Source organism: Malurus melanocephalus, unplaced genomic scaffold (genome assembly GCF_030028575.1).
Source record: "Malurus melanocephalus ecotype Western Australia unplaced genomic scaffold, MMel_1.1 scaffold_355, whole genome shotgun sequence".
NCBI lineage: Eukaryota > Metazoa > Chordata > Aves > Passeriformes > Maluridae > Malurus > Malurus melanocephalus.
The window spans coordinates 72,313-95,177 of NW_026623587.1; the positions used below are offsets into that span (position 1 = coordinate 72,313).

A 22,865-nucleotide genomic window follows, 5' to 3' on the forward strand; every position below is an offset into this window, starting at 1 on the left:
TTCAATGTTCAATGGTGCTGCAGCCCCGTTGCAGTGATGGATGTGCTCTGGGTCAATGTTCAATGTTCAATGGTGGTGCAGCCCCGTTGCAGTGATGGATGTGCTCTCGTCCAAGCGCTGATCCTGCASACAGGTCCAGTCYRTCTCTGSAGGTCCAGGGGTGGTTCTGGAGCTCCTCTCCTCTGGGAATGCAGTGGGAGAAGTGTCCCAGTGTTCCAGAGCTTCAGTTTATGTGCCAGTGGGGTTGTCCAGCTCCTTCTCTCTGGGCAGGGCATCTCCCAATGGGATGATGGAATTCCAGGGGTCATTCCCAGAGCCCTCGATGGCCCATGAGCAGAGATGGTCCCCCGAGGGTGTTACCAGGGCTGGGTCATGCTGAGGATAAAGAGCTCTGCCCCACCTGGTTTAACAGCTCATGGAGATGGTGATAGAATACAAACTGCTTTGGTTACACCTTCCATGGAACCTGAGACACACTTCCCCTCCTGCCTGAAGGTGACATTTTTTGACAGCCTGACTGACTGATGGCTGGTGTTTTCTCTCTGGACAGGTCATCCCCTTGGACTGCACAGCTCCAGCAGCAAGTGGGATGCYGGGAATCCTGCCAGCAACCTCTCCACGGTGGCCATCATGCCGGTGTCCGAGGAGGTGCCACTGACTGCCTTCACCCTGGAGCTCAAGCACGCCCTCAGCGCCGTGGGTGAGTGTTCCCATGGTGGCAGCACAGCAAACAAACCCTGCTGGGCATTTTAGGGTGGCATGGCTAGGGACTGGCACCTGCCAGAGAGGGTTCATGCTGCCTTAGGGGTAGCAGTGCCTGGGGATGGTCACAGGGCTGGGGAAGAGGTTTTGGAGAGAATCCTGTGGCCTTCCAATGCTTTATAAATCAGGAGGGAGAGGGGCTTTTTGTATGGCCAGATAGTGACAGGCCMGTGGGGAATGGTTATAAACTGGGGCAGGATTAGATCAGGGATTAGGGAGAAATTCTTGTGAGGCTGGTGAGGCCCTGGCACAGGGTGCCCAGAGAAGCTGTGGCTGCCCCTGGATCCCTGGCAGTGCCCAAGGCCAGGCTGGAATAACTGGGGACAGTGGAAGGTGTCCCTGCCCATGGACAGATGATCTTTAAAGTYCTCTCCAACCCTAACCATGCTGTGACTCTGCAGCAGTGGTCAGGATCAGCCTTTTCCATCACTTGTGGCTCCTCTATTTCCATCCCTAATGTGCGTTTAATTGTAGAGGAGAACTTTGTGGTCTTCATGACTTGGAAATGCTCACCAGCCTGTCTGGCCCTTGTCCTGGCTGCCCTCAGGGGACACATCCCACACCAGGGCATTGTTCCCTTGKCACCTAAGGGTCTGATTCTCTCCAGCTCATGGGTGAGAGTCTGTCAGGAGAGAAGAGATTCATCCTCAGGTTAAAATTTTCATCCAGCAAAGGAAACTTTCCTTGTGTTGGGGTTGTACATGAGTGGTGAGCATAAGCCTTGGTGGAAGAGGCTGGTGGAGGAGATCCAGACTGGCACTGGGAATCCAAAGTTTAGTCTGAAATCATTGTCCCATTTGCTGCCAACTCGTTTGTCTGTCTCAYGCTCACGAAACCGTGTGTTCAGCTCATGGCTGAGTCATTAATTGCTTTATCCATGGGTGAAGTTGCTTGTGCAAGTTCCAGTTGCTCACAGACCCATGTGTTTAATTCAGAATTAATTTTGTGTTCATTTCTGCTGTTTGACATTTCCTGAACATCCTCTTCTCATCCTCAAATGCTGTCACAGATCTCCTGAGTGAATCTCCTGTAGTCCTTTGAGGAGTTATTAGTCTGCTCTCTCACAGCTTGTGATTTTTAAAAGTACWGGTTACCTGATGCTTGAGGTGTAACCAATTACTTTTGTTGTTTTTTTTTTTCTTTTTGATCTTTGATATTTAGAGCTGACCCTTCTGTTTGTGCTTAAAAACCTTATGGGTAAACAGTTTGTTACAGTGAGAGCTAATTGGTGGGTGTTTGAAGATTCTGAGGTGGCAGAAAATGTTCCATCCCTACCRCAGCTGTGTTGCTAACGGGGCCTCCTCAGGGATCACCACCAGCTTGTTTTGATGTGTGACAGCAGCCAGAGCCTGTAAATAAAACAAACAGACACTCAAGTAGGTAGATGGGCTATTCAGGATGGAAATGCCCATTTTAGGTGAAAGCAGCAAAAGTGGTCATGCCGAAAACGTGCCAGAGCAGTTTGTTGGGGTCACTCGGCCTTTCCTCCCTCACCCCTTCCCTTCCCTCTGCCTGGGCTGAAGCCTGCGCTCCTTGGAAAGGGTGTGGTGGAATGTACAGGTGGAGTTCTTCGCTGGGTGAGTGGCTGTTTTTTGTTGTCTTTAGAGTGAGTGCAGTTTTTTTCCTCTTTACAAGCAATTGCACCTGGGTTGCATGTTTAAATACAAGTCTAAGCTCTCTGAGTCTGTTGGAGAACTCGTTCTGTTAAYTGAGATTTCCATTCCTCTACCAACTCTAGGGTGAAGCCTCTGTCTTGTTTTTGTGGTGTTGTTTCTTACTGGCCTTGGTGAGGATTGGGTTTTATTCTTATTTCTTGTGCTGCAATGGAAAGAGCAGGAGCAGCAGAGTTTTGATGGGARCAGTCATTTTATATCTGATGCTGTAGAGAGTATCTCCTCCTGCTGCTGCCTCTGAGAACCGAGATGGCTCTGCCCGCCCGTGGCACCTGGAGCTGCCTGCAATTAGCAAAGAGTTTGGTTCAAGAAAAGCTGTAAAGCGGAGCAGACACTGCTGTGGGAGGGGAAAGCTCTGTGGGCAAACACCAGGAGCCATTTTGTGCCCAGCCCCGCTGGCACCGCCGCTCTCTGGCCTGGGCAGGCTCTGCTCCACGCCCGGCTAAACCTTTGCAGAGYCGGCCTAGGGTGGTGGCAGCCTGGAGTTTTTCTTGYTTTATTTAGCAGAAGCAGCATTCTCTTTTTACCTCCTTTTTTAACTYGTAGCCTTTGTGTTTTTTCCTTTCCCCTCTCGCTGGGGGTTGGTTAGGTGCTCCTTCTCAGTGCCTCACAAGGTGCTCCTTCTCCTCACAAGGAGCCATGTGTGGATGGTGCATTCCTTTCAGGGAAGGRGCTGGGTTTTAGAATTATTTTGTGTTCTGACTTTTTGCAACAAAAATTGAGCTGGGTAATGAAGTGAAATTCAGATTTGTTTTCATATTGTCTGGCTGTTCACGTGCACATTGCACATGGGCTGCCCAAAGAAGCTGTGGCTGTCCCTGGATCCCTGGAAGTGTCTAGGGCCAGGTTGGACATTAGGGCTTGGAGCAGCCTGGGATSGTGGAAAGTRGAATGAGATGAGTTTTAAGGTCTTTTCCAGCCCARCCCATTCCATGRTTCCATGGGAAAGGTTTCCCCTGGGCCTTGCTGAGCAGCTCTGAGCTTTTCCCTGACTCCCAGACTCAGGGCTCAGCAGAGCTCGGGGTTTGAGTGGGACCGGGGACCAGACCTGCCCCAGCTTTATGGATGTGCTTGGGAAGGCTGAGTTGAGAATCTTCTCTGCAGGAACTCTCAGTGTTCCCAGTTTGGAAAATAAGGRACTTTGCTGTGTGGATTTGCTGCTATTCATCTTTTTTTTTTGTATTTTTTTTTCCTTGAACCTCTTTTCTAATTGAGAGTTAAATGGCAGCATCTGATTACAATACTTAACATTTAATCCATATTTAACATTTGGTYGGTGTAATTTCATTGCTCTGGGCTTCAAATAAGTTCCAGAGCAGCGGAGAGCAGCCTTAATACGTGAGGAGGAAAAAGCAGCTGGTTTCAGCTTTTTTTTTTTTTGCCATTTAATGCATTTATTATAGAAAATTCCTTCCCCTTCCTGTTACTATGAACTTAGCTGAATATTGCAGTGATGCCTTGAATTTCTCTCTGCTGCAGGCTGGAGATGAGGGTAGAAGGARTTAGGTGGGAATGCAGGCTGGGTTGTAATGTAATACAACAGTTAAAAAGTGGTATTCCTGGAACTGGAACTGGTGTGATAAGGCTGTGAGCAGTGTTTGGAATTGGAGCTGGTTGCAGGTTAATCTATTTAACAGGATTTTGTGGGTGTGGGGTTTTTTTTGTTTTTTTTGCATTTTTTTGTGGTTTTCTTTGTTGTTTTGGTTTTGTTTTGGGTTTTTTTTTGTTGTTTTTTTGTTTCTTTTGTTTGTAAGTTTTAGCTACTTCTGTATTATTAAAGGAATATAAAAACACTGACAACTAGAAAATCTCAGTCTGACACTGAATATGTACTGTCCACAAAAACTGGAAAAGTGTTCAGAATCTTCCTTCCCCCAGAAAAAAAAAGCCCAAACAATTTTGCCTGTAATGAGACAGAACTTAGCAGTTTCGTTGCTTCGTTCTTTTTTTTATGGGTTTAATTACGGCTTTTTTTCAAATTTCTTTTTTTTTTAATGTTTTGATTTGTAATGGGAACAGCTCAGGTGAGCAGCCTGCTCTCCATCAGGGGAGTGTTCTGCACACGGGGAGCATCAACGTGTAGGACCACCCACAGCCTTCCCCAACCCGTTTGTGCTGCTTTCTCTGACATTTGGTGTTTCTGTGATTTATGATAATTCCCATATTGTCTCCATACTGTGATTGTGTCCCAGTTAAATGCTAAGGGATGTTTGTGCTTCCGTGGAGCTTTGAATCACAGAATGGCCTGGAATGGAAGGRACCTTCAAGATCAACCAGTGCCACCCCTGCCATGGGCAGGGACACCTCCCACTGTCCCAGGCTGCTCCCAGCCCCAATGTCCAGCCTGGCCTTGGGCACTGCCAGGGATCCAGGGGCAGCCACAGCTTCTCTGGGCACCCTGTGCCAGGGCCTGCCCACCCTCMCAGCAAGGATTTCTTTCTAAACTTAACCTCCTTTTCATCAGTTTAAAGCCATTCYCTCTTTCCTGGCACTCCAAACTCTTGTAAATCCTCCCTTTCCATCTTTCCTGTGGCCTCTTCATGCACTGCAAGGCCACGCTGAGCTCACCCCAAAGCTTCTCTCCAGGCTGAGCACCCCCAGCTGTCCCAGCCTTCCCTCCAGCAGAGCTGCTCCATCCCTCTGACCATCCTGGAACCTCCCCTGGTCTCTCTCCAGCAGCTCCAGGTCTCTCCTGTGCTGTTCCCCAGGGCTGGGGCAGCTCTGCTGCTGTCAGGAGCTGTGTGAAGAGGGATTTATTTGGGACCTGCAGCAGCAGCTGTGCACGGACCTGGCTTCACCTCGGGACAGACACGGAATGAAAAATGTTCCTGGCAGAGCAGCAAGGTCCTGCAGAGCACACAGACCCTGAGGCTGTGTCCCTGCTGTCCCCTGGCTGTCCTGCAGGCTCCTGTGTCACAGCCCCTTCTCTGAACCTGGGCGTCCGGAGCTCCAAAGGAGGCTGTGCAACACACAACTCCCAGAAAGCAGGAACAGAATTTTCCAGCTCTGGAGTGCCAAGAAGGGGGGCAGGTTTTACTGCTGTGCTATTCATCATGCTGGTGAATTCTGCTCAGTGTTTGTGATGTCTATTTTTATTATTAATTCTTTTCCTCTTAATCCTGGTAGAGCTGAGAGCATCCTTTGATATGAAGTTCCTCTGCAGTATTCAGATTTTTCAAAAGTATTTGCCTGACTATTTTTTGTTCCTTTCCTGAGACCAGCTCAAAGACACCACATGGCTGTGCAAATTCTGGTTCTATGTGGGAGCCCTCTGATCTYATAGAATTTCAAACTGAAGTAGAGAGGGATTCAAATCCAACATATGTGTCTCTCTCATTCCTTCCTGCCCTTTAAATTTAAGCCTTCTTTTCAGTTCTAAAAATGTTAAATGTATTGGAGAGCTTGCTGAAACATCTTTGCTAATAATTTATTGGAGTTTTTAATTACAGTTCTGCCTGTCTTTACATGCAGTTTAGATTTAAATGGGAAATGTTCACTGTGGTGCCTGAACCCTGTCACAATTTGGTATTGTTTGCTGGGCAAGGTCTTCTGACATCCATCTCATTTATCAGTGATGTGACTTAGACACATAATTTTGTACATTTTTATTAGGCCAAGAGTAAATCTTCTTTTGATGAAGTCTAACAACCAAGTAACTTTGCTCTGCTAAAATTTTTCCATGTTGAATTTTGTACTGGCCTTGTCTTTTGATGTGGGTGTGTTTTTCAGGTGGGGTGGATTTGAAACCATTTCTGAGCCTCAGCAATCACTCTTTGCCCTCCAGGCCTCTTATTTCTTGAGGCAGCTTTTGGACCATGTTTTATTAGACTTAGAAGTAGGACACCTGCATTCCTTCTGCTGCACCTCTCAGGAAATTAATGTTTTGTGGGGAAAAATGACCAAAGTGATTGGTTTGCTCATCCCTGGAAAGAAAGGGAGGGTTCATGTCTTGTGTGATGCTTTTTTTCCCTCACTGGGGCAGGAGATGGGAAGTTTTGCTGCAGCTCTTCTCTTCAGTTCCCTTGTTTGTTGACAAAGAAAATGAATCAAACCTTTGCTATTTGCCAGCCTCCCTTTCCCTTTTCTTTTCCCCTTTTCCCCTTCTCTTCCCTGAAATTTTTAGTTCTGGACTGAAGAACAGATGGCTCTGGGGTGCAGCTGTAGATGCTCCATGAGTTTTTCCCTGGAACCACAATCCCTGTGCTTGGGGTGARGCCACTGTCTGCAGTTCTCTCACCTGAAGCACGGAAAACCTGGGATTCAGGATCCCTGTGAGCTCTTGGCTGACACAAAACCCCCCAGGCTGTTGAAAGTTCCCATCYCAGGCTGGAGAAATCCGTGAGCTGCAGATTGCTGAAGGTTCAGGGAATGGCCCTCAGCTCTCCTTGCTCTGATTCTCCTTCCCAGCAATCTGCTGCTGTCACAGACTCACCACAGGGCCTGGCTGAATATTTCGTGTTACCTCASATCACCTCTGCTGTGCTCTTCACTTTGAGCTGTTCACCCATGTCCCACCCTACACAGAGCACCCAGGGGTGCAGGGAKGTGTCTGTGATGCCAGCTCCAGCTCAAGCTGCCCCTGAGGCTGATTCAAGGTGTGGGGAGAGAGTGGTTGGAGCTGTAGGATTGTGATAATGCCTCACAGGATGCACTGACACAGTGCCCTWCTCACTCCTGCCTGCTGTGGGGCTGTTTGAGGGACATGGAGTTGAATCATCATGGAATCATGGAATGGTTTTGTTGCCTAAAAATCAGTCTCACCTGAAACAGAGGCCAGACAAACTTAAGAGAATGAGAATAGACAACTTTAATACAGGCCTAACAGGCCTACTGGTACATTAAGGCAGACAAAGCCTTCTCCTGAGGCTGCACCCAAAAGGGACCCCGAGTCATGAGATCTTCATCTTTTATAAATTCTGTCTCATATTGGACCTCAATTTCCCAATGATATTTTCAAGTGATGATGTCAACTACCCCAAACTTGCTCCCCCAATTCTCTGTTGTTTCCATATTTTGGGGCTCTGAGGCAGTGAAGTGTCCTTGGATTTCTGGCTCAGAGAGGAATTGTTTTGTCTAAAGATGGGAGAATGGTAGTTTTTAGTGCTATAGTAGAGAAGTATAAGAATACAGATGCATGAAAATATAGAAACTAAAAATCCTAAGGCATCAGTTGGAAGGGGCCTTAAAGCTCCTTTCATCTCTGACCCCCATGGGATGGGGGGATGCCATGGGATTCCTGCCATCCCACCCCTTCCACCATCCCAGGGTGCTTCAAGCCCCATCCAGCCTGGCCTTGGACACTTCTAGGGATGGGAATRGTATTTTTCATTACTTGGTTGCTCTCAGCAGTTTAGTAGAAGGAACACTTTTGTTGGTTCTGCTTTCTGAGCTCACATATGTTGGTGTTCTTGGTCTCATTAATGGAGGGTTTTTAATGGCTGATTAATTGGGAGCTTGCTGGAAATCGGGAGTACTGAGCAGATGGTTGGTATTTCTGAGACAAAACAAGTTGGTTCTGTTGGAAGCATCACTGTGTTCTGTGCTGGGGATGAGAAAAGGTCTGGGAATCTCTGTCCCGTGTCCTTGGCATGTGGAGAGAAGGTCTGGGAATCTCTGTCCCGTGTCCTTGGCATGTGGAGGGATGGGGCTGGGAATCTCTGTCCTGTGTCCTTGGCATGTGGAGAGAAGGTCTGGGAATCTCTGTCCCGTGTCCTTGGCATGTGGAGGGATGGGGCTGGGAATCTCTGTCCTGTGTCCTTGGCATGTGGAGAGAAGGTCTGGGAATCTCTGTCCTGCGTCCCTGGCATGTGGAGGGATGGGGCTGGGAATCCCTGTCCTGTGTCCCTGGCATGTGGAGAGAAGGTCTGGGAATCTCTGTCCCATATCCTTGGCATGTTGAGAGAAGGTCTGGGAATCTCTGTCCTGCGTCCCTGGCATGTGGAGGGATGGGATGCAGGGCAGGCTCCTCCTGAGCTGGGTCTGCGTGGGCACCCTTGTTTGTGTCCTGGTCTGTGAACTGCTGCTTTCCCAAATTACAGGTGAGGGTCTGGACGTGATTTCTAAGCATCTCCAAGGCTCTTCTGATGCTTGCTGGGCACGTGATGTTGGAGAACAGCTGTTAGATATTAGAAAACAATTCTTCACTGAGGGTGATTGCMCACTGGAATTGTCTGCCCAGGGAGGTGGTGGAGTCACCRTCCCTGGATGTGTTTAAAAAGGGACTGGGTGTGGCACTCAGTGCTRTGRTTTGGGTGATGAGGAGGTGWTGGGCCATAGACTGGACTTCATGATCTTGAAGGTCTCCTCAAGACCTTCTGTGATTCTGTGTGTGATCTCTGGCTGAAGGAGTACAAAGATCCACCCCAGCCCGAAAAACTCTGTCTCTCACTTGAATGAAAGGTGTTCTGGCTGTGGGTCACRGGGTCTGATGGTGTCCCCAGGGTCTCGGGGCAGGGGGGTACCAGGCAGAGGTGCTCATGCTGTTCCCTTGGTGTTTCCTCTCTTGCTTCCCATTTTTACTGCACTCAACTCATTCAGCATTCCAGGCTGTTTGTCTTTGCCTCCCAAAATTCGACCACTGCCAGAATGCTTTTCAAGCCACATCTCCTGGAGGAATATTTAAGCCCCATGTAATTTCTGTGTAGCTGAGCACTCTGACAGGTTGATGAGCRCTGATGATCACTGTGCTGCTGAGTGCTTGCAGAAGTGACCTGCCYCTCTCCCTTGCAATGCCATCAAGATTTCCTCTGGGAGACCTCCCTTATCACACTGTGCCAGACCAACTTTCMTATCAGCTGGACAGTGAATCACATAAAAGGCTCTGCCAGTGTTAAAAATCAGGTGATAACCCCCTACTCCAGCACTGGGGCTGTTCCCTGCAGTTGGGTGGTCCAGGGAGCAGCAGAAGGCACAAGGAAGAACAGGCTAAGCCCAGGTCTGCTCTGGGAATGCTGCTCATTCCCTCTGCTTGGCACTTGTTACTGTCACAGGAACCAACTCCCAGAACTTTTATTGGAGGATGAGGAAGTCAAACTCTGTTCCTCAGTCATCCTCTCCGTGCTCTCTCACCAGCTCTACCTCTTGATCTCTGCTTATGGGGTACTTTTTGTCCATTTCTGCTTGTTCTTCCTTGATAATCAGTGCAGCAAAGAGCAGATATTATTTGGGTATTGGAAAGTACAAGATGAAAAATAACACTTGTGAACCTTTTCAAGTCTTACAGTGAAATCAATAAAACCAGAGTGAAGCCTTTGCAGGAGGGTTTGGGCACTGAGGGGGGAGATGAGTTGGCCCTGAAGGTCAGGACAGCCAGTTCCAGATCTGTACATGTGGGTTTTGCTTTTTGAATACACAGGTGTGAATTTGTGACCTTCTCCCATGTTGGTTGTTCACAGTTCCTGGATTTTTACTGAACATGTTCTAACCTTGCCTTGAGAGTCCTCACACAATGAAGTGTTTTGTTATTAGTACATAAATTTCAGTTCTGTTATTAATGAAACGATGAGGGATTGCACAATGAAAACATGAATACAAAGTGACTGCTCTGTCATGTTTTGTAAATGTGGATTTCTCTCTCAATAAAAGACAGGTAATATTTTCTCCAGGTGTGCAGTTATTTCCTTAAGTTTTCTTTTCTTTGTGTTTTTTGGTTTTTTTTCATTTAGCTGCAGTCACTCTGCAACCTCCACCACATATGGCACAAATTGCTGCTGCAATAGAATTGCTAATAAGAAAATTAAACTAAAGTGCCTGCAAGAAGCTTTATGTGCACCAGAATTCAATTCAGATCTAAGGTTGTTAGCAGATGTGTCTGTGTCTCTAGTGGAGTKTGACTGTGCCCTGCAGATTTTGGAATGTTTTTGGGACTGGTAGCGGTGTGGGTTCCTGTTGAGTAAGAAGTAGCAATGCTGCAGAGAGCTTTAAGATTCACCTGGAGAGTTGGTTCAGTGCAGGATGAACAAGTTCTGCATTTTGGGATGCCACTGGAATAGCTTTTTTCTTTGAAACCAGGTCCCTGGGCTTTCTGTGGCTGTAAAAGTCTGTGATATTTTGAATGCTGAGTTTGTAAAAATGCAGCTGCAATAGGAGCTGTCACCAGAGGCAGGCTGGACAGGGATTGGGGCAACCTGGGACAGTGGGAGGKGTCCCTGCCCATGGCAGGGGGTGGKATGGGATGGCTTTGAAATCCCTTCCAACCCAAACCATTCCCTGATTCTGTGATCCTACATGACACCGAGGAATGGGATAACAGTGCTCTCAGGTTGTGCCGAATGCATTAACAGAGCTCTGGGAATAGGGAGGGTTGGAAGATGCATTCCTAGAAAAGTGTGAAAATATTCGTGAATACTTTGGGCCAGCTCTGATTGAAGCACTAATCCTTCACTGTCTTCAAAGCAAATCTATGGAATTAATTCTTGGAATCATGGAATGGTTTGGGTTGGAGGGGACCTTAAAGCTCATCCCATCCCACCCCTGCCATGGGCAGGGACACCTYCCACTSTCCCAGGCTGCTCCAAGCCCCATCCAGCCTGGCCTTGGGCACTGCCAGGGRTCCAGGGGCAGCCACAGCTTCTCTGGGCAGTTTTCTCCACACAGTCTATCAGAAGCTCAAGTTCAGGGGTTCACAGATGAAATTCCTTGTTCCCCCAGGTCCTGCCCTGCTGCTCACCAGTGACAACATCAAACAGCGCCTGGGCTCTGCTGCTCTCGACAGGTAYCTGCCCTCATCACTGCTCAGGGAAATGCAGAAAGACACTGGGCTGTTCCTATGAATAYACAGAGTTTGGCACTAAAATCCTGTATTCTAGCACACACTGGGTTTTCTGGTCCAGGTGTTGGAGACARTAACAATTCAAGAGTGTTTGCTGCAGGTGGGGTTGGGTTTTTCCCGCAGTTGCTTTCTTACTTGTGGAATTGGAAAAGTGGAATTGTTCTGAGTGTGCTTGTTCTGAGGGATGCTGTGGAAGCATTACTGAAGTGAGGCATCACTGCATCCTCCTGCCTTAGTGTATCCCAATAATGGCATAAATCCTGGAGAAACAGAGCCAGCAGGAGCTTGGAGCTGGGAGCAGATCCCGGCTGAAATGCTGATGTCTCTGCCTGTGTAAGATTCCCCTCCATTCTCTTGGGAGCTGTGATGTAAAACCAGTCTAATCCGTGTTTTCCTTCTGTGTCCCCAGCATCCACGAGTACAGGCTGACCAGCTGGCTGGGCCAGCAGGAGGACATCCACAGGATTGTGCTGTACCAGGCTGACAGCACACTGACCCCCTGGACCCAGCGCTGCATCCGCCAGGCCGACTGCATCCTCATCGTGGGGCTGGGTGACCAGGAGCCCACTGTGGGAGAGGTGTGGGAACTGCTCCTTTCCCCTCCTGACACTGGGAACAGGCCAGCTCAAAGCAGGTTGCTTCGCACTCATGTGTTTTCCTGGGTTTAACACCCAGTGAGGCATAAAAAATGAAATATTCCTGAGAAATGCATGTTAGGARTAGCAAAAAAATTGCATGAGAATCCTCTGAAATGGCAGGTTTTATGTAGAAGTACTTCCTGCAAAGTTCTTTTCCTCTAAAGAGCCATTCTGGCCGATGATAAATCAGAAATTGCTTTGAAGCTTTGCATTTCTGCCCAGAATTACTTTGCGGGGTCTCCACATAGAGAAATTATTTTCTTCCTGGATGAAATTCATGGTGTGTGCCTAGGAAAAAGTAGATCTAAATTGCAGTGTATGAATTATTTATTATATTTTATTACAGATCTCAAGCTGTAATTCATTTCCCTTTACTATCTATTTTTATGGTTTCATATTTTATTACCAAAGTCATTTGACCAGACAGAAATTCTGCAAGAAATTTAAAAAAGGGATCATGAGTGGGGTTTTTTTTTTAGGATGGTGGAGTGCTGAGTGTGCCCTGCAAAGAGCCTGGGCTGGTCCCAYGTGCAGTTTTCGTGTTTGTCCCTTTGTGTGGGTTCTTCCTGCCTGGGGATGTGGGAGGCAGGAAGCACAGGCTGAACAAGCTGCCAGCAGTTGCCTAAAACAACAACAAAAAATTCGAAATCAGAAATGCAAGGAGGGAAAAAGAAAAAAAAAGTGGACTGATAGGAAGGGGGAGAAGAAAACACTGAATATTTGTAGGTTTGTGTCTGACTTRGGCAGCATCTCACGTTGCAGGAGCAGTGCTGCCTGTGCTGTATAATGGCCTGGTTTAAGTCAAAACCATTTGTTTTTRAGCATTCAGGTTTGAATCCTTGGCTGATTTTCGATGTCTGTGTACTGTGTAAGCCCAGAGTTGTCGGTGTTTTTGTCTAAATCTATCATTTGGGGGTTCTGAGTGTGCAGAGCTGTCTGGGTTCCRGTGGGAATGGGGGTGGGGGGTGTGTGGGTGCATTTCACCCCAAGATGGAGCAGCCAGCACTCACTGCCCTTTCCCTGGTTGTCCCTGGCTGCTGTAGCTGGAGAGGATGCTGGAGAACACGGCGGTGAGAGCCCAGAAGCAGCTGATCCTGCTCCACAAGGAGGATGGGCCCCTCCCTTCCCGCACCGTGGAGTGGCTCAACATGCGCAGCTGGTGCTCTGCTCACCTCCACATCCACTGCCCRCGCAGGGTCTTCTCCAAAAGGAGCCTGCCCAAGCTGGTAAGAGAGTCCTGCTGGGGTGGCTGGGCCTTGCTGAGCCTCACTGTATCTGTAATCTGTGTGTCAGAGGGGATCTTAGATAATGATACGCCATAGTGCTCTTACACAGACAGCATTCTCTTTAAATTGGATTTAGGAAACATTGACGGGGGGCCAGGTGTTCTCTATGGGTGCCTACYTGGCTTGTTGATATCCTGAAAAGAGTGACTGCAGCATCCTGAAATGAGGGACACTGTCTCAGTGTCCCTCTGAAAGGTGTGTCCTCCTTTTTGGGAGGATCCCTGTGCTTTCCAAAGCCGTGCTGAACATAWGGCAGAGGCAGCCTGGGGCACTCCCCAGGAACTTCAGATCCTTGGCAAAGAAGAGAAAGGGTTCCAAAGGAAATTCTGGCTACCATGGAATTCAGGTACTACCAAAATACCAAAATCATGAAATACCAATTTCATGTGCTACCATGGAATTCTCCTGGCAGTTACTAAAGGCTGAGAGCTGCCACCGGTCTCTGGGAGTATTGGGGCGGTTCCTCAGTCTCTGTGCTTTTGAAGAAGAGCTGTAACAGAGACAGCTTCAGGCTGGAAGGGAGCACTGGAGCTCCTCCAGTGCCACCTSCCTGCTCCACAGGGTTCCCTGCAGCAGTCACTCAGGGTTGTGCCCAGATGGGTTTGGAATATCTCCACTGAGTGGGGTTCCACACTCTCTCCGGTCTCTGTCCAGTGCTCGGTCACTGCACAGCAAAGAAGTYCTTCCTCCTGTCCAGGTGCAACTTCCTGGGGTCAGTTCCTGCCCATTCCTCTTGTCCCATTTCTGAGCCCCAGGGAGCAGAGCCTAGGCCCTGTGCTGGGAGCACTCTCTGCAAATAGGTACAGACATGGATAAAATGTCTTTTCTCGAGGTTTTGCCTTGAGGCTGAGCAGCGCAAGCTCCCCCAGCCTTCCCTCATTAGAGAAGCTCCAGTCCCCCCATCTTTGCAGTGGCTTTTTTGTAACAATGAGAAATGACAGAGACCCCCTCAGGCAGGGYAAAGAGGAATCAATTTATTKCAAAAATTCATAGTTTTTAAACCGYTAGTTTGTTTTGGGTTGACATTCTTGWGAACCACAACAAAGTGTCTGAGTCAACCCCCATAAACCATGATAGGAACATGCWCTGGTTATAACCAACCCCCACACACCACAGGCTGAGCTCTCACAGTTCTATCCCTTGTTTTCCAGGGTTATGGAACACCTTGTTTTTCACCTCCAGTTTAGCTGAGYCATTCCCAGAATCCTTCTCTGGTTGGCCAAAGTAACAGGAGMGAGCAGGAGTGTTTCAGGGGTAACAAGGCCCTCATTTTGTAAGGTTTTCCTCTGCAGCAGCAGCTTTTGGCAGGGTGCTGTTCTGCCCTGCCTGTGCAGTGACCGTGCCCTGCTCTCTGTACAGGTGGAGATGTACGAGCGGGTGTTCCAGAAGACCCCTGACCGTCACTCCGACTTCTCCCGCCTGGCGCGGGTCCTGACTGGCAACGCCATCGCGCTGGTGCTGGGCGGCGGAGGGGCCAGGTAGGGCACCTGTGCTGGGCTGGGTGGGGCTCTGAGCACCCTGGCATAGTGGGAGGTGTCCCTGCCCATGGCASGGGGTGGAATGGGRCAGGCTTTAAGGTCCTTCCCAACCCAAACCACTCTGGGATTCTGTGCTGATCCATCCTCCAGATCTGAGAGCCCCGCTCTCCCTGGGCTTAGAAAGATCCCCCAGGCTCACAGACACCCTGTGACACCAGCACTGCTCTGCAAGCAGTGTTTGGGGGAGGAGACACTGAGGATTCACACAAACTCAGCCTGCTGTAGGGATTTGTGCTGGATTTCTGCAGGAGGAGCATGAGTGTCTGTGACCTCCTGAGACCTCTCATAAGTTGCGTTTTATACCAGGAGGTGACCAGGGCACAAAAGATGATGTTTCCTTCTGTTGGCCTCCACTATGGATTTTTTTTTCCTTATGGATTCTTATATTAGAAAATGGCTCACAGTATTTCAAAGCTCTTCCAAGCCTGAGCAGTAAGAGGAATTATGTCCTCTAATGAAGAATGTTCTCATCTTTATAATCCTCCAAACCCCCAGGTACCCATARACTTTGACAGCCTTACCTTACAGAAGGATTGTGTTTTTGCAGCCACAAGGACAAGCTGTGTGCTGAGCACTCTGTTAGAATTCCACCTGAAAGTGGAATTCTTCCCCAGTAAGCTTAGAAATAAATTATTGCTGGTATTTTTCTTTGGAATCCCTTTCTTCTTGGGGAGTTTTCCGTTGAGACAGAATTGAGCTGCCCTTTGTCTCAAGCGAGCGCCGCCTTCGTTATCTCCATCACTGTGTTCTTGAAGTCCTGTTTTAAAGGAGAGCTTTGAAATACAGCTCTCAAAACCTAAAATCCCTAATTTGCACGCAGTCTGTCTGTTGAAGTGCACGGAAATATCACGTTCTTGTCGCTGGGCCAGCGCGTGCTTTGAGGGATCTTTCACTGTGGTGAAGGTTGGAGCTCCTTTGTGCCACCTCCTGGTGCTGACACAGCCAGAGCTGGTTCCTTGAGTGTCCCACAGGTGCCTCGCTCCTGCTCCCTTTCACAGCCCCTCACCTGGGCTAGTTTCAGGATTTCATTTCTGACACAAGGTCTGTCCTGGAGAGACACAAAGCAGAGTAGCAGAAGGGAGCTTCTATTTTATCTGAGTATCTCGGGAGGCTTCTCATCCCCTGACACAAAGCATTTGTGGTTTGCTTTTTGTTCCCAGCTGAATTCTCTGCCTCTACCAAAGCCTGTGTCGTGCTCAGTCTCTGCACTCCTGTACTGCTGGCAGCACATTTTGCTCATTCTCTTCCTCCGTTCTGTAACACTGCTGTAATTTTTGCCAAACTGTTTATTATGTTTTGTTCTTTTTTTTTTGTTCTACTACTTAATTTGCAAGCTCCCACCTGCGGGTGTGCAGGATCCCAGGTAAGGAGGAGCAGGGTCACTGAGCCTGGGTTTGTCCTGTGTTGTCCCTCTCTGCAAAGCTGCTCTGCTGCTGTGTTGGCTTTGGGGTCTCTGGATGCTCATCACCCATTCAGCAAYGAGCCATGGGCCATTAGCCATCGATCTGCTCATTCCTGCATCCCTGCAGTGGGGAGGACTTGAAGAGGAWTAGGGGCAGAGTGGATAAATGGGGTGTTCCTCTATCTCTGAAAGGCTTTCTGTGCCACTGAAACGCTTGTTCAGGGGGTTCAGGCTAGCACAGGGGTGGTGTGAGCGTTGTGTTTTCCCTGGAAAGGAGCAGCATGCTCTTTGAGTCATTAAATTACCATCTCAATTGYGGTTAGATAAAGATTTTTGTAAGTGAGAATGTAATTAAGACTGGGGAAAGGACAGAATTACTCACAACTGTGTAAAGGTTCAGAATTGCTCTGAACCTCTGCCTTTGGAAGGGCAGAAGAAATTCTTAGATTGCCCATTTCTGCTAACAAGGGAATTGCAAGAGATTAGACACCAGGTACTTAAAATCATCCTGTGATTAAAGCACARTCAGACTAAAACCATCAGTGTGGCTCTCTGCACAGACCGTTGATGGCTTTTGGATAATTCCAGGAGTAACCTCCCACCTTGCTCTCAGAGCAGGAATCATGCTGGTCACACAGCCAGGCAGAGGTGACAGGGGCTGGCTGGTGGGGATTTATTCCAGGTATTGTGTTCTGTGGCTCCAGTAATATCAATTATTTAGTTGTTATTTTGGGAATGTTTGTCTGGCTTCCCGGTGACAGGCGGATTGGGAGGTTTTACCAAGAGCAGCTTCCCAGTAATTATCGTCGTGGTTTGTCATGACAAAAGGCTCACAGGAACTAAAGGTTTTCCGTCTCCTGTGAGCATAAAAATAAAACAACTTGAAGTGATACWGTTCTAAAATTACAGTGTTTGGCTTTTGTTAAATGCTAACTTAATTTTAATCAGAAACGTTGTGGAGTTTGAAGGAAGGAAAAGGGGATTTTTGTTTAGGAGAAGAATACTTTTGAGGTGTAGTTGCAAGAAAAATGACACATCAAACCCTGCAACAAAGGCATGAACTTTCCATGAAAGATTGTCCTGACCTTTAGCCCTCCCAAGTACAGCCCACCCCTTCTCTGGTTTGCTGTGGTTGTCTTTTAGCAGAGCTGTTGGAAAACTAAAATTTATAGGAAGCAAATAGCTATTACAGAACTATCTGGAAATCCCTAAGACTTTGGGGAAAAAATGGGTTGAGATGTTTAAAAAAAAATCAGAGTATCCTGAGCTGGAAGGGACCCACAAGGATCACTGAAATCCAACTCCTGGCCCTGCTCAGACCCCCCCAACAATCCCACCCTGTGCCTGACCGTGGCAGAGCTATGATCTCAAGCTTTGGGGCTGATTTGAGAGCTGTTATTGCAGGAGTGCCTGTGCCCATCCCATGTAGGCATAATGGGAAAAACCAAAGCAGCAGAGCTGGGCCAGGCTGGGTGCTCAGTGAGGAGCTGTGAGTGCAGTAAAGCACCTGATCCAGATCCATGATGTGCATGAGATGGGCTCATTGGGGAGGATGGGGCTGTTGGGATGAGGAATTTCTGGTCTCTTTTGGGGGTGCTGTCTCCACTAACTGTGAGCTGCAGGTTCCTACATGGGCTGAGTCAATGTGGTGCTGTTGCCTTATCAGCTGCTCTTAGAATTCTGAGGCAGACRCRGTTAAGGGAGTAAAAGGGTTTTATCTCAGTATTTAATAGGATCCTGGGTGCACAGCTCGTAGAAAATGCTGAAAATGCACCCCTTGTATAACACGTGTACAATTKTTATAGACTTTACAAATTAGCATATCTATTTAGCATTTCTCAGTAAGAAACTTAACAAATGAAGTAATGTTTCCTTATTCTAAAGAATTACCTCTCAGATGAGGCCAGAGCCCAGTTTACACGTGTTTTAGAATAAAAGCTTCAACCAAGGTTGAAGCCTTGAGTTTTGAGATAGCCTGGGGCTCACCAGTCTCCTGTTGGGGTTGTTTGGTCATTCTGCCTGGCAGAACCCCAAAACTGAGCTGGAATATCAGGCCACAAGAATTACAAGTATGTAGGTAAAGGCTACAAAGAATACATGAAGGGTACAGAAAATATTTTAAAGGGTATATAAAATATTTTAAAAGGTATATAAAATAAAAGGCAAAATATCATCAGGTATCAGTGCCAAAGCCTTTTGCCAGCCTGTAGCCCTTCCCTTCCCTTCCCTTCCCTTCCCTTCCCTTCCCTTCCCTTCCCTTCCCTTCCCTTCCCTTCCCTTCCCTTCCCTTCCCTTCCCTTCCCTTCCCTTCCCTTCCCTTCCCTTCCCTTCCCTTCCCCAGCCCTGCCCTCCAGGCAGAGCATTTCATTCTCCCCTGAGGAGCTGCTGTCGAAGGATATTTATAGATATTTCACCAGAGCATCTTTTCATTTCTCCTTTTTCTGTTCACTTTTCTCCTCAGACTTATTATCTCACCTCAGCACTTGATGTGTCAAGGAGTTGGGTTTTTTTTTTTCGCACACAGTTTTCTTGCTGACTCTACAGATGTGCTCAGACCTTTTCATTTTGGGCAGTTGGCCTGTTTCAGCAACTTGTCCTTTCTGCCGTTTCTTTGTTTCCAGCTCTGAAAAAAGAGGATAAAAGCAGCAGAGCAGGAGAAGTAAATTTTGCCCTTTTTGTTGTGGGCTCTCTGTGTGTGATGAGCAATCCTGTTGTCCTCTGTGCCTGTGTGTGCTCCTGCAGCCTGTGCTGTGGGCAGGGTGCTCACTCCAGGCTCTCAGAGAAGGACAAACAGGCAGCTCCATCCCCTCCAGTCACTCCTGGGCTGCTGCTGAGCCTGAGTGAGCTCTCAAAGCTTGCCTTTATCATCCCAGTCATCGGGTTTAGCCAGGGATGAAGAGGCTGGGAGAGTTCCTGCGAGGCAGATCTCAGTTGTTCTGCCCTCAGGAGATGACATTTGCTCTCTGCACTCYGTGTTGACCTCCTGGATTGCAGGGAGAATGAACCATGGAGGATTTTCTGTGGCTGTACCTTGGCTGCTACCCCAACTTGTTCAGGCAGCTCTGAGTAAAAACCTGCTCATCAATCAACCCTGCATCCTTTCTGTGCCTCGAGACACTGATCTGTGATTCCAGAAGGCACAAGGAATTCATTTGTCCCTGCAGGACAAAGCCCTGGAGCTCCTGAGCACCCCCTGGCCGAGGCAGGACAGGCAGAGGTGCGATCAGTGCCTGGGAGGGATGCCCAGCTCACACTGTCCTGAGCAGTGGGTCGGGCAGGGAGCAGGTGGGATGTGCCCACAGAGATGTGGTGAATGCACTTGTGCACATCCAGGAATTTCTATTTGGAGGCAGCACCTTGGGAGGGTGTGGGAAGCAAGCRAGAGGCTGCCCCACAGCCTCTGCACTGTGGCCTTGGGTATTGTAGATAWAAAAACTTTGGAAGAAAGAGAGCTGTGGAATGTGGACTGTGTGTTGACATTTTACAACAAGAAGCAGAGATTTGTGACCGCTTAGGAAAGAGAGCTTGTGTTATTTGCGTGATGTGGAGAAAAAGTACAAAAGGTTGTGATGGGAAATAATTAAGGGCTGACACCTGACACCTTCCCCTCGTGTCTGAGGAGGGTTTTGCCCCTCTGTGTCCCTGAGCAAGCACAAAAATCAGAAAAGAAATGWTGCAAAGCTCCCAACATGCCAGAAGGAAAAACTTGAGACAGATTTTGAGGACTTCAGAACTTTAGAAGCTCATGTTCCTTTTCTGCCTGTTGGTGCTTTCAGCCTGCTAAGTGTGGCTGGGAGGTGAGGAGCTCTTGCCTGGGAACAAACCCTCTGGTGCTTCCCCCGCTCCATCCTGCTAAAAAAGAAACGAGTTTGGGGCTTKATGACCTGATCTACCCGTGTGAAACACTTTGAAGCAAGGAAGTGCTGTGCTGTGAGCGCTGCTATTCCTCCTCAGGCTGTCTGGGGAGCTCCTGGCAGGCACAGGGACATGGTGCTGCTGTTCATGGCTGGTGATGCAGCATTTTAATTACACCCCCAGCAATTAACTGCTGTCAGAGCTGGCAGGGTGCAGGAGCTGAATCTGCAATATGCTCRTGTGAGGAGTCAGAAATGATTAATAAAGACACTGGTAAGGTTTGGGGGTTGATTTTTCTGTTTGWTTTGTTGTTCTAACACAGAGAGGAGCCTTAAAGCATAAAACCCTTGTTCCCCCATCCTGGCTGAGGGCAGGTGCTTCTTAATTCTGTCCTTTTTTCATGATAATTGAGAACAGACAGGGTTTGGTGCTTACCCTGTTACTTAGACACTTAATACTTCCTCYTAAATTGGATTTTGCCGTCATAACTCTGAGAAACTTCCACTTCTGCMCTGCGTGGTGCAGGTCTGGTGTTTGGCAAGAGGGGCACTGCAGGCAAAAAGCAATTCCTTTCTTGCCTCCTGTGAAATCCTCATCAGCCTTTTTTCCTGAGAGGAGCCATGAAGTCGCTGTGTTCTTTCCCTTGCTTGAATTCGTTAAGGAGGAATTGACGAGCGGCCAGAATTAATGAACATTTAAATTTTTGTCAGAATAACATGGTAACGCAGTGGTGGGGATGACTGGGGAGCATACTGCAAGGAAAGGAGGGCAGAAAGAGCACCTCTGCTTTTTGGGGCTGTTTTTGATTCTGCCAAGGTCAGATGACAGCCTGGGAACGTCTGGTTTGCAGTTCTGCTGCTGTGGAGAAGAGCTGGGATATCATCTTTGGCTCCACAAAAGCAGGGAGGAACACAAGGAGACAAAATAGGAAATATGTCAGTTTAGTGAGGGTTTTAGGGCCTGAAAATGGTGCTGTCCCCTGGTCAGGAACCAGGTGAGAGGGGTGAGAGGGGTTGGCTGGTGGTGCAGTGGTGGGGCTTTCAACCTATATTCAGCTTCCAACATGTGATGCAACATCTGAGGAATAAAAAGCTGAAATGTGAGGTGGGAACACTGCTCCAGTGACCAAGAGGTGTCCTTGGGATGGACAGTTTGTTCCCATGGTGCTGACAGCTCCCTTCCCAGGCTGCAGCTCCTTTTCCTGCTTATGAACCCACTGGGATTCAGTGTTGGGCAATAACAGAACCTCCTGGGGAAGCTCTGTGAAGTTTTATGGTGCAGGTGCTTCGGGTTCAGCTCCAGCAGTTAAGGAAGATTAATTCTCATTGCTCAGCTAAGACAGGTGACTAATGATGGGAGGCTTTTACCCCTGTCAGGAGGAGAAGTGTGTGTGTGGATGTTTAAAACTCTGACTGCAGAGCTGCAGAGCTTGAGATGGAGCTGGTGGGTTCATGGGATTGATTCYTGAACCTCAAACACAGGGAGTGAGCTGGAAATCCAGGGGGAGTTGCTTTTTGAAGCTGCTCTGCCTGACCCCAGGCACCCAGACAAGGTACCCTCAGGGGTGTGTGGGAAGAGAGGGGAGGAATTTGCTGCCTGAAGGTGCCTCCAGAGGAAAACACTTGGAAAACTCTGCTAGAAGGAACAGAGCTGTGTTCTCCCCTGTGGGATCCTAAACACGCTCAATATAGACATTACGGAAGGGAGGAAAGAAACATCCCATGGGAATTTCCTGGGTTCTTGATGTTCCTCACGTGAGTTGGAGCACAGTAAATGCTTTTCAGCTCCTTTGCTGGGTTCAAGGCTTAACCTGGGCTGAGTCTGATGAGAAGCACCCCAGGGTGGAGGGGATATGGAGCCCAAGTGCTCTTGCGGCCAATTCCATTTGCTGGAAGACAAAAGTAATACCTTGRGAACTTCTAATGTGTCTCCACACTTCCATTCCTATCTCGATCCTAGACAACCTATTTTCCSTTTTTCTTCTCCCACCTGCCTATGTCTGCCAGTCTGGAAGTCTCTTTTCCCTTTCTCACACATCCACACCCTGAGATTTCCCAATTGCTTTGCACCCTTTTTACTCCGTGCTCATTCCTTCTTTTCTTTACATCTGCCCTTTGGTTCCTTTCTCAGTCTCTGCTTTCAAATCCTTTCACAAAGGGCAAATTTTTCCAAATTGTGAAAAAAAAAAACCATTTTACCAACTACTTCTGCCATCCTGGGGGTATCCCTGTGTGTCAACAAAAATGCACTTGGCTTTGAAATCATTGCAGATCATGTGGTAAGCTTCAGCACTGCACCAATTTTCAAATAGGTTATAGATTGCAGTGTTTAATGTTGTTTTCAGTGGTTTATGGTGGGGTGCAGGTATCCCCTTCATTTGGTGTCTCTGCCTCTCACTGCTTTAAATTCACAAGGCACGGAGCTGACAGCTGAAAATGTGTAAAAATTGGATGCAGGGTTGTGTTTTTTTTCCTGAAGCGCTCAGAAAACACAGTCTGAGAGAATGCTTGTTCTGAAGTAAATTATGGAACAAAATTATTGCTAAAACCGTTGTTCTTCACGGTGACCTTGGCCAGGAGAGGTTTGGAAGGGCAGCGCCAGCCTCTCCGAGGGGCTCTTGGTGCYGGAGGGTTAAATCCCTGGAGAGAGGAGGGGACAGGAAGGATTTTGTGGTGCTGGGGCTCAGCTGCTGATGGAATAGAGGAAATGGCTCCAACCCCCAGAATTGTGCTCTCCTGTGCTGAAACACAGCAGGGGCAGCTGGGCAGGTCCCCCCTTTGAGGATTGTTCTGCAGCACGTTGCGGGCAGAGAGTAGAAACCATTAGGAGGAGTTGTTTGGAGTTTCAGGAGGCTGCTGTTCTCTCCAAATGTAAATGGATTTATGCTGCTGTCTCAAATTTATTTTGATGCCTAAAATCTGATCCAGCTTTCTAAAGCAGA

General features: G+C 48.1%; 1 protein-coding gene across 1 annotated transcript in view; it reads left to right on the forward strand.

Annotated features, from left to right (window-relative positions):
- PNPLA7 (patatin like phospholipase domain containing 7) overlaps positions 1-22,865 on the forward strand; it is a gene marked incomplete at its 5' end in the record, with an annotated part of 134,385 nt that overhangs the window by 70,780 nt on the left and 40,740 nt on the right. The window contains 5 exons of the mRNA XM_057378351.1: positions 551-700; positions 11,085-11,148; positions 11,615-11,783; positions 12,887-13,069; positions 14,489-14,607. Of these exons, the coding sequence (XP_057234334.1) occupies positions 551-700; positions 11,085-11,148; positions 11,615-11,783; positions 12,887-13,069; positions 14,489-14,607 (685 nt within the window). The remainder of the gene's footprint in view (positions 1-550; positions 701-11,084; positions 11,149-11,614; positions 11,784-12,886; positions 13,070-14,488; positions 14,608-22,865) is intronic.